This window comes from Gastrolobium bilobum, unplaced genomic scaffold (assembly GCF_033153095.1).
Source record: "Gastrolobium bilobum isolate Gb01-03AN ecotype WA unplaced genomic scaffold, APGP_CSIRO_Gbil_v1 utg18130, whole genome shotgun sequence".
Taxonomy (NCBI): Eukaryota; Viridiplantae; Streptophyta; class Magnoliopsida; order Fabales; family Fabaceae; genus Gastrolobium; species Gastrolobium bilobum.
In genome coordinates this window covers 263,068-275,128 of record NW_026897542.1, presented here as the reverse complement: position 1 = coordinate 275,128, position 12,061 = coordinate 263,068, and the positions used below count along the sequence as shown (strand labels likewise).

At 39.4% G+C, this 12,061-nt stretch overlaps 1 protein-coding gene across 2 annotated transcripts in view; it reads left to right on the top strand.

Annotated features, from left to right (window-relative positions):
* Positions 1-12,061, top strand: part of LOC133307898 (protein PHOTOPERIOD-INDEPENDENT EARLY FLOWERING 1) — a 38,158-nt gene that overhangs the window by 15,066 nt on the left and 11,031 nt on the right. For both annotated transcript variants that reach the window (XM_061508459.1, XM_061508458.1), the window contains exon 13: positions 6,157-6,192. In XM_061508459.1, coding sequence (XP_061364443.1) covers positions 6,157-6,192 — 36 coding nt within the window. The remainder of the gene's footprint in view (positions 1-6,156; positions 6,193-12,061) is intronic.

Here is a 12,061-nt window from a genome sequence, read left to right as displayed (position 1 = left end):
GGCGGTGGTGGCAATTGTGGTGGTGACGGCAGTGGCTGCGACGATGGTGGTGGTGGTAGTGGTGGCGGTGGCATGATGGTGATGGTGACAGTAATGACTGCAGCAATAGTGGCAGTGGTGGTGGTGGTGGTAGTGGTGGCATGGTGGTGGTTATGGTGATATGGTGGTGGTGATGAGGCGATGGGTGGAGGTGGTGGTGGAATCGTGGTGGTAGTGACAACGCAATTGGTGGTACGACGACAATGGCGATAATGGTAGTGGTGGTCGTGTCGAGATAATGTTGGTGGTGGAGAGTAATTGAGATAGACAAGTGTTTCTCATTTTGTGCCAAGGAACAAAAAAGCAGAAATTTTTTGATTTTTTTTCTATTCCCCAGCACAAATTAAATCGGTTCATCCCGAGAACAAAAAAAAAACCGGTTTTACCAAACAAGTTTCCTATCCATTTTTATTCCCGGGAACAGAAAATAAAAAATAATTGATTCCGGGGAGGTTGTCATGCACACCCTTAGTTTCGGACATATCAGCCTTGCTTAGGAGATCTCGAATATATTTTGACTGAGTAAGTTAAAGCACAACAGGGGACTATATCTTAATTTCAACCCCAAGAAAATACTCAAGCCCACCTAGATCTATCAAAGCAAAGTTGATGTGTAGTTGGGAGATTAATTCTAGATGAAGGAAACATCACTCCCTGTGACAATAATGTCTTTCACTTAGACAAGAATGTAAACATCCCGATCTGAGTATGAAAAAAGAGGGGTCACAACAGCTTGCTTGGAAACCAAGGAAGAGCAATGATCTTTTAAGCTTATCCAACCAGATTTTTGGGGCCTGTTTGAGCCTATAAAGGGCCTTGTTCAGTCTACACACCAGAGATTTATCTTGAACTTCATAGCCAGGAGGCTGTTGCATAAACACCCGCTCAAGCTCTCCATTGAGTAAAGCATTATTCACATCTAGTTGTCTTAGAGTCCACCCATATGAATAGCAACAGAGAGCATTATACTCACATCAAATGGTTTAATGACTGGAGATAATGTTTCATTATCGTCAAAACCTTCTTCTTGATGAAACCCTTTAGCTACCAACTGTGCCTTATACTTGTTGATGCTTCCATCTGAATTTTCTTGACTTTAAACAGCCATTTGCATCCTATTGCTTTCCTAATATGAGGCAAAGAGACAAGTTTCCTGGTTTTGTTAGCAATTAAAGCATCAGACTTAGATTTGACTGCTGCAAGCCATGGGGCTGTTCAGGGCCTATTTTACAGTAGTGGGCTGTATTGAGGGAGGACCAAGAGATTGAATGTACTCAGAATGAGAGAAAGAGGAACTGTATTGGTATTTGAAGAAGACACTGGTGTAATGGGAACATTGGTGGAAGAACTTGATGAAGACAAGGATGTGGAACTTGTTTAGACAGAAGAGGAAGGTGATACCTCAGTGGCATCAGTGTTATCAGCTGGAGAGTGGTTAGAAGAAGAGGCTGGTTCATGTAAAGTAAGAGAAGAGCATGAGTGGTTAGAAGATTGTTGATCAGAATCTAAAGAAGACTGTCTCATGTGGAATTGGAGCTGGACCTAATGTTAATTGATTAGAAGAAGATGGACAATAGGTAGGAATAGGTACGGGTGCTGAGAAAATGGGAGAAGATATGTCAAACTTCATTCACGAGCTGTAAGGGAACCTGAACTCGTTGAAAAGAAGATCCTTGGAAATAAAGACTCTACCTTCTGACTTAAACAAAGGTAGTATTTATGATTGATAGAGAATAATATAAACCATTAAAAAAGCTTTCACCCAACATCTTAAGATTTTGAGTTGAAGTGGTTCTTTACATGGTATCAGAGCTTTAGTGACTACAAAGTCACGAGTTCGAACCTCACCGCTCTCCACTTGTAGAATTAAGTAAGCATAAGGTAAACCAAAAAGATAAAATAAAATAAAATTGGGCCTATTCAATATCCTCACTTCAAGTCCAAAGGGCTATTGTGTGAGGGGTGTGTTAGAGAATAATATAAACCATTAAAAAAGTGTTAAGAACCACTTCAACCCAAAACCTTAAGGTTATAGGTGATGGTCTTTTTTAATACTTTATATTTTATTCTCTAACACACCCCCTCACGCAATAGTCATTTGGACTTGAAGCGTGGATATGGCACAAGCTCATTTTTTGGTCTGCCTTGTGCTTTTCTTAATTCCACCTGAAAGTGGGGGCAGTGAGGATCGAACTTGTGACCTCATGGTCCCTGAAGCTCTGATACCATGTTAAGAACCACTTCAACCGAAAACCTTAAGGTTATAGGTGATGGTCTTTTTTAATACTTAATATTTTATTCTTTAACAGTTACTGTCCACAATTTCACAAGAGGTGGTCAACTCAATCATTCTAGTGAAACACGCCTTTGAAGCATTGGATAATATCCATATATTATTTCATGGAATGATGAAGTCTAGAGCAAGACAACTGCAATCTGAACTTCACTCCATGAAAAAGGTTCGAAGACAGCACAAGAATATCTATCTAGAATCAAATCTGTGTGATTCGTTAAAGGCCATGGGTAATCCAGTTTTTTCCTGAAGAACAGACTGAAATTATCTTAGAAAGACTTCCATCAAACTACAATTTCTTTGTGATGCATGTTCATGGACGCGAACATGCATACTGTGTTCTAGATCTGGGAATAGAGCTTATGGCTCATGAGCAATTGCTTCTCAAGCATCTCTTTCATAAGGAGTAACTGTTAACATAGCCCAAAGGTCACAGATCACTCAGAAACAAACTGTACATGAAGATGATACTCTTTTCCAGGATCTGAAAACAAACACAAACAGAGTTCAAAACAACAGCAAAACAGAGGTGACTTTGCTCATTCTAATCCTCAAGGCAGAGGACATGGACCTTATGAAGGACGTACTGGTCGTGGATGAGGACGAACAACTCATGTAAATGTTTAATGCCAACTCTGATACAAGTTTGGCCACAATGTGAGTTCTTGTTGGCATGTTTTGATAAAGATTTTGTTCCTAGCTTGCTTCCACCCGCCTTTGTGTCTTCCTCATAGTTCTTCCCTCAACAACATAATAATTTTCAGAATGTCAAGCAGCCTCAAAGACAGCAACCTCATGCGTTAGTTGCTTCTCAATCAGGTCTGTTACATACACCTACTTCTATTCCATTAATGGAATGGTTACCAGATTTTTTTGCGTCCAATCATGTGACTGGAGGACCTCAGAATCTTGTTTAGAGTCTACAATTCTCGGGTTTAGAACATGTCCTCGTGGGAAATGGACAAGGTTTGCCCATCAAGTATATTGGTTCATCTTCCTTTATTTCTCCTTTTGTTCCTTCTATTACAAAGAATTTAATTAGTGAGAGTAAATTTGCAAGGGACAATCTAGTTTACTTTGAATTTCATCCTAATGGGTGCATTGTTAAATCTCAAGTCTCACATAAGGTTCTGTTGCAAGGTGCAGTGGGCTCTGGTGGCCTTTATCACTTCCCCAACATCCACCTTCTATATGATAACTCATCCGTGGCAGCTTATGATTCAAGTAAACCTCATTCTAGTTCTGTCATCTCTTCAAAGTTGGCTGATGTGTATACTTTTAGTAGCCATGTAACTAGTAGTCATGTTATTCAATCTAATAATGTTGCTTCTACTCTTTTAATCAGCAACTATTCCGATGTAGCACAATCTTCTCTCTTTCTCTCTTTGTGGCATGGTCGCTTAGGACATCCACATCTAAAATCTCTCAAACATGTACTGAAGTAGAAAATTTATGTTCAGTCCAGTGTATTGGGAAGTCACATAGACTCCCTTCTTCATCCCACACTATTTATGAAAAACCATTTGAGCTTGGTATAGAGTGATTTGTGGGGACCTTCACTAATTAAATTAACTCTGGAAGACTCTTACTATGTTTCAATTTGTTCACTCACACAAGATATACATGGTTGTATCCATTAAAACAAAAATTAGAGGCTTTATCAATATTCAAACAGTTTCACTCCTTAATTACAAAACAAATTTCAACTACCAATCAAAGCTCTTCAAACAAATTGGGGTGGGGAGTTCAGGCCTTTTACTAAGTACCTTAACCTACATGACATTGTTCATCGTGTGACTTGCCCTCATACAAATGGTGTAGTAGTGTGTAACATTAGACATATCGTTGAGACTACTTTAACCTTGCTAGCCCATGCCTCTCTCCCTATGCAATTTTGGGATTGTCTTTATTTCTGCCACTTATTTAATCAATAGATTCTGCTGCTATCAACATTGAAGTTCCCTATATCAAATTCCTTAAACAACCTCTCCGGATTATAATTTTCTCAAAGTATTTGGATGCGACTGTTTTCCTTTCCTTACACCATATAATAATCACACATTGGAATTCAGATCTGAAGAATGTGTTTTCCTTAGATATTTTGTTAATCATTGTAAACAACCACTTCAACCCAAAACCTTAAGGTGTTGGGTGAGGACTTTTTTAATGGTTTATATTATTCTCTAACACACCCCCTCACGTAATAGCCCTTTGGACTTGAAGTGAGGATATTGCATAGGCCCAATTTTATTTTCTTTTATCTTTTTGGTTTACCTTATGCTTATTTAATTCTACAAGTGGGGAGCGGTGAGGTTCGAAATCGTGACTTTGTAGTCACTAAAGCTCTGATACCATGTAAAGAACCACTTCAACTCAAAATCTTAAGATGTTGGGTGAAACTTCAGAATCGAGAGCTCTGATACCAACTTGATGATTGATTAGAGAATAATATAAACCATTAAAATAGCTTTCACCCAACATCTTAAGGTTTTGAGTTGAAGTGGTTCTTTACATGGTATCAGAGCTTTAGTGACTACAAAGTCACGAGTTCTTTATAGTAACCACATCAAAAGCACTTGATCTTGTGTCAGCCACTCCACATATGCCGGATTGACTATATCGTTCTCCTATCTTCATGTGACTCGAACTTCAAGGGAATTTTCGGGTTCACCAAGAAGCGATGCATATGATGTTAGGTTATTATAGGTTCCACAATTTGATTCCAGAAATGGTAGTACTTTTCAGTAAGTTTTGCATAGACATGGTAGTTAAAAAGCAAAGAAGCTTTGCTCGAATCCGTGGAGGAATTCCTATTTGTTCGTGAGGAATTTTGATTTGCATAAGAGGCTGGATCTTGATGTGTTATAAGCGGAAGACATGTTGTGGCTGGATATGGATCACTCCCTCAGAGTGATAGCTCTGATACGATACTAGAAGCTGGTGAGAAAGCAAGGGAAAGTGACAGAAAGCATGGCAAGAGAGAAAGGAAAAGGAAACACTGAAGTAGTTTTGCAGATTGATATTTTGAACTGAACTACAAAGGGAAAGCTTTATTTATACAGCTGTGATGACTCATTAGTGAGTCAACAAATCTAACAAACAAAACTAACAAAAAAATAATTAAGTTCATAACAAACTATAACAATCTAACAGAGATCTTAGAAACTATCAAATACAACAAGGCTCAGAGTAATATATATATATATACACACACACACACAACAGTAACAGATACTACAACAGAAATCATTATTCACTTATAACTTTTATATCTAACAGTATGTTACGTTCTATAATAAAAATCAGAGTTGTTAGATGTCTGCATTATTTACTGTGCAGCATAGAATGATGATAGGCAGTGTTAAATTAAAAGAAAAAAGCAATAAGATATCCACCAAGTCTCTTCTTTATTCCCATATTGTCATATGCTGTTATGAGGAATCTGCATGATATTGGAGCCAAAATTAAGGCTTTGACAGGTTAAAGTAAGATGATGGACAAAATTAAATATCATTTCTGGAAATGTTAAGTTTCACTTCCTTTATTGTTTATTCCATAAGCTGCTGGGATAGTTGGTCTTCTTTACATATATGTGCCATGTTTTACTGTCTCAATCAATATGAGCCAGTGTTTTGCTTTCAGTTTAAAGTCATCATCCTTGTCACGAGTTATTTATATTACATACAATTAACTAGTTGTATCTATCCATTCCATTACTTGTTTTATGTTTTTGCCCGTGTTGCACCTTTTTTTACCTGGTATCGATGTTCAAATGCTAACTAATGCTAACTGTGTTCCCGGGTTCTGCTCTGAAATGTTGTCAGGAAGATGGTGACTTTTTGCTTGGCGCAGAAGATAAGGTAATACTATCTCTGAGGACATATTTGCTATCATTTCCATTTTTCAGTTTGTTTCAATTGGTTTTGATCATCAGTGAGGTAGGTGTGCTTGGTAGTTGATGTGGATCATGTTCTTTGTTTTCTGTCTATCAGTTCTGTGTATTTGGTCCCTATATAATTTCTGTTTCAGATGTGCATGTCTGAAATGCTCTAAGATTTTGCAAAGTGACTACTACATTTTTGTTCTTTCAGATGTGTACTCTGCTTTCCTCATGTTCTGGTGTACTTTAAGATTTTAATTGACATTGACATAACATACGGAGTTTTGAATGGTGTAAGGCTACTGGTCTCCCTGTTCCTTTCCCTGCACAACATAAATTGAAAAAAAAAAGAAAAGACTTGCTTATAATTTAAAATCAGATGTATCTTAAAACAGTGGCACCTGAGGTGATAAACGGGTGATAAAATATAACCAAGGCTGTTAGTATTGAATCATAAGCATGGCACCAGAGGATGTGGGTACTATTTGAGCATTTTGCGTGAATATTGATACTTGATGATTGGTGGAGAGTGATAGAATTCAATTGGAAAGAGATAAAAATAGGAAGACGATATAATATTGTATTATTTAATGGCTGAAATTCTAGGGCATTCTAGAGACACCTGATATCTTCAAATTCTAATCACTCAATCACCTCCCATCATCTCCTCCCTTATTTATCATTGAGCATCCATAAATGCAGGATCAATCACCCTTAATTACGGAATCAACCACCCATAAATTGAACCTATAAATACATAATTACCTATGATTGATACCCATTATTAATATTGAATCCACCCATAATAAAATCCCTTCATTTATTATGCAAACTCAAACATGCTGAAGGTTGGTGTATTTCTATCAATACTTAGCGCAAAACTTTCACCTTGTCCTCAAGGCGGCCAGCCCTTGGTTGAGGATGATAGATATGCAACTTGGAGATTGTAATGCCATATGGCCCAACTTTGATGTCATCATGGTTTGATGAGATGAAACCAAGTGTCTTGGGTCTGAAAAAGTCTGGCTGAACCATGGCCTCACAAGCCTAAAAGCAAAGAAAGGGACCCATGACCTTATGTAGTCCTGGGAATGTAGTGAAAGTGCCTGAGCCTGGTCCATTTTGCTATTGAATTGACCCAATTTTCTTAAGTCCTTCCATGACCTAGTTTTGTCCCCTCTCTTCAGATGCATTGGTAGTCGTTGCAAAGATCCCTCCACCTTATGAGGGTTCAGGTATGATGGATTCGTTGATGGTGGCGGTTAGCCACCACATCCGATGTTGTTGGCGCCGCCAATATGCATAGACTAGTCATCTCAGCCAGGAATGGTGCTCTTCCTGGAGTAGCTTGTATCTCGCCCCTTTTTGCAACGTGTTGTCGCTACTGTTCAAAGTTGCACTGCGTAAACTTTTTCTCCATACAACAGTCCAATTCCGGTTGCCCAAGTGTAGACGGTGGCTGTCCATTCTCCACTCCCTCCATAGCCTTCTATCTCCTCTCACGCTCTTTTTGTTCTCTACTTCAATTTCTCTCTCTTTTGAAACCTTTTTTTCTAGCTTTGGAATTTCTCCTTCTGCCGCCTCAATTTTTTGGAACTGAATTTCCCTTTTCAATTTTGGAGCTAAAAATTCCGATCCCATCTCTTCCCCGCAAAGGAAGATTTCCAGATCACATTAGAAGACCCACCATGTTGCATTTGGGTAGAGATAATTCTAGATTTCATACGGTAAAGAACCAATTTTACCCAAAAGTTTAAGTTGGTGAAGCCCACATTAATGGTTTTATATTATATTTCTCTAACATGTCCGTTCACACAGAAGCGTATTGAACTTGAATGATGAATAATGCTAGGCCCATCTACCTATGCTAAAGAATTTCATAATATTTAATTATTTATTAATATTATTGGGGCTGTGAGGATCGAATCGTGATACCATATAAAGAACCAATTTAACCCAAAAGCTTAAGTTATTAGGTGAAAGTCACATTAATGATTTTATATTATATTTATCTAACGCATACCAGATTTGAACTTTCCTTGTCAACCCCTTTACAGTTTTAGAAACCTTGTCTTTTTTTGTTCCTTCCTTGTGAAATATTGCTCCATTTGTATCAACCACCAAAAAGCTTCATCTCCAGTCCACATTTGGAATGATCTTCAATCTGATACCACAACTCCCATATCGAGAGCTTTGATACTAATTGATAGGATTCAAGTAGAAAGAGAAAAAAAAAAGAATATTGTATGATTTAATGACTGAAATTCCAAGGGTTTGGAGAGGCACTTGTTCTCTCTGTTTCAGGGCTTTCAAAAGGCACATGATCTCTCCAAATTCTGCACACTTCATTGTCTCTCATCACCTCCTTCTTCTCCCCTATTTATCACATATTACCCCATAAATATAGGATCAATCACCCTAAATTACGGAATCAATCACTAATAATTACATAGCCCATCACACATAAATCAACCCATAATTACATAATCAATCACTTATAAATCGACCCTATAAATACAAAATCACCTATGATTAATACGAAATCCACCCATAATAAAATCCCTTCGTTTATTATGCATACTTAGCATGGTAAAGGTTGGCGTATTTCTGATCTACAGCCTTTTGTACTTGCCTAGACTTGAGGAAAGATTGGGAACAGGAAGTTTATTGGTGATTCATATGCTAACTAGGAACTAAGTGCTTTTCCCAAGCCATATAGGCGATTTCTCTTTGTGGTTATCCTCATTACTATTTGTTCTTATGCACATTTACTATTCTCATGGGCGGCGTCGGTGCAAATGCCCAGCTTTGTTGTATCTTTGATATTGGAACTTATATGATGCCCCGTTTTGTTGTATCTTTCATATTGGAAATTTGGAACTCATGATGACAAGGTCAACCTATCAAATAGGATGTTATCAAGAGGTTGAATGCTGATTACAGCATGACTGGAGCTTTATGGAGGATTGTTTTTGGTTAAAGTTTCTTTAGCATGTCCAATTATGTAACAAGCCTTTGTACATTTAGAAAATGGGGCTAAGCTAGTAGTTGAAATAAATAAATGGCAATGTGAAGTGGTCGCCTTGTAGACTAATCCTTTGCTTCATATGTTACCAAATCCAAAGGTAGTATATGATAAGTATTCGCTAGTCAGAATTATAGTACCACTCTGATAAGGATCTGTTAGAAATAATATTAATTTATTATTAGAATAGTCTAGAATAGTCTAGATTGTGGGCTTGGCCCATTAGGTCATCCCATTAGGTTTTTTAGTCTCTATAAATAGAGAGCCTCCTTGTACAGACTTATATACTTGAATATACAATATATTTCAGATTCAATTTGGTATCAGAGCTCTCGATCTGAGGGCTCTGCTTCCGCATATAATATCTTTCTCTTTCTTTTTACTGCCGTGCATCATACCGGCAACCATCCTTTCACACCTAACCCTTATTTAGTCACAAATTTCTTGTCCTCAACCTCGTATCATCAGGAAAAAGATCGTCAGCCTCCGTTCATCGCCGGAAACCGCCACAAAACCACTGTCCGCCACTGTTCACCGCCGTCAGACTGCTTTTCCGGCGACTTTTCCGACCAACCACCACGCGATCAGGAGCGGCTCAGGGAGGCGACCCTGTCTGTCCAAGCCGCGTGTTGATCGGAGCATCCACGCGCCGCCACGCGCCGGTGGAAGTCTCCGGCGGCCGAGCCACTATTCCGGCGCGTGAGCCACCGTTCGGCCACCGTTCCAGGCCGGACCACCACCATCTTGCTCGCCTCCTCACCCTCTTTCCAGATCTGGTCTCCGTTCGTTGTGGGTCCCATCCGTTTGAAAGATATCAGTGAAAAACCCGTTGTTTGGACACTTTTGTGCAACGTTTTTGCGCGATTTCTTGCTTTCTTGTAGTTCTTTGCTATTTTCTGGTCATCTCCTTTTATTTTGTGATGGAGGGCTCAAATAATGCGTCCAAAAACACGACTGGCATCATCTCCGGTACTACCCCATCTCCATTCTTTTCTCGGGCCAGTGATTCCAATTGGAACAGTGGACGCAGTCGCAGACGTGGCCACAGACAGAGGCCTCGTTGCAATTATTGCCAGAATCTTGGGCATTTTGAAGAACGCTGCTATAGGAAGTACCCTCATTTGAAGCCACCGACTGCCAACTTTGCTCAAACTGATGTTACGCCACCTTCAACTGGATTAGTAACTCTTTCAAGTGTCGACTATGAGGCACTTCTCAAGAAGGTTTCTTCTCAGCATCCTACTCAAGACACTGGTAATCATGTTGCTTGTTTTTATCAATCATCTCTTGGACCCTGGATAATAGACTCAGGTGCTACTCATCATCTTTGTGGTAATAAAGATCTCTTCACTTCACTTTCTTATTCTAATAACCTACCCCCTGTCACTCTTGCTGATGGCACTAAGGCTCCTGCTCGTGGAATCGGGGAAGCCAACCCAACTCCTCTTTTAACTCTGAGTTCTGTTTATTATATACCTGGCATTCCTTTTAATTTAATCTCTGTTAGCCAGTTGATTCATTCTCATTCATGTACTATTACCTTCTCTAAACAATCCTTTTCTATGCAGGATTCGGGTACGGGGAAGACGATTGGAGCAGGCTTTGAGTCACGAGGTCTCTACTATCTGATTGCACCACCTTCTCCAGTAGCCTGTTCTCTCACAGAGTCTCCTGAGCTAATTCACAGCCGTCTGGGTCATCCAAACCTCTCCAAGCTTCAGCATATGGTTCCCTTTTTATCCAATCTTAAGTCTTTAAACTGTCATTCTTGTCAGCAAGGAAAACACACTCGCTCCTCCTTTGCTAATAGAGTCAATAAAAGAGCTGATGCTCCTTTTTCTATTGTTCATTCTGATATTTGGGGTCCGAGTCGAACAACGTCTGTTTTGGGTTTTCAGTATTTTGTCACCTTTATTGATGATTTCTCCCGTTGCACTTGGGTTTATTTAATGAAAAATCGTTCTAAGTTATTTTCACTTTATCAAAAGTTTTGTGCAGAAATAAAAACTCAATTTGGTGCTTCTATTCAAATCTTGCGCAGTGATAATGCAAAAGAGTATGTGTCTCTTGAATTTTCTAAATTTCTGGATACACAAGGGACGATACACCAGACTACCTGTCCCCACACTCCACAACAAAATGGAGTCGCTGAACGTAAAAATAGACATCTAGTTGAAACTGCACGTACCCTTCTCATTCATATGAACGTCCCACTCCGTTTTTGGGCAGATGCTATTATCACCTCATGTTTCCTTATCAACCGCATGCCCTCTTCTGTGCTAAATAATGATGTTCCCCACAGTATTTTGTTTTCCGGAGCACCTTCTTATCCTCTGCCTTTACATATTTTTGGTTGTACTTGTTTTGTTCATGATCTTACTCCAGGTAAAGACAAGTTGACATCCAAAGCCTTCAAATGTATTTTCCTTGGGTATACACGTTTTCAAAAAGGGTATCGTTGCTATTCTCCTGATCTCAAGCGTTATATCGTTTCTGCTGATGTCACTTTCCTTGATCAGCAGCCTTTTCACTCTACTCCGTCTCCAGTGTCCCAAGTTGATCAGGTCCTTCCTGTTCCTTTTCTTGATTTGTCTTTACCAGCTGCAGGTGACCCTATTCCAGAGGAGCAACCAATTACCTCCATACCTCCAGATCGTCCTCTCCTCACATACCAGCGTCGTCAGCCTGCACCTCCTCCGACTTTGCCTCTTGATGACTCATCGCCCCTTCCCGTGGGCTCTTCTCCTCCGGATCCTCCATCAGAGACTCCTCCCATTGCCCTTCGGAAAGGTATTCGATCCACTCGAAATCCTCATCCCCTTTA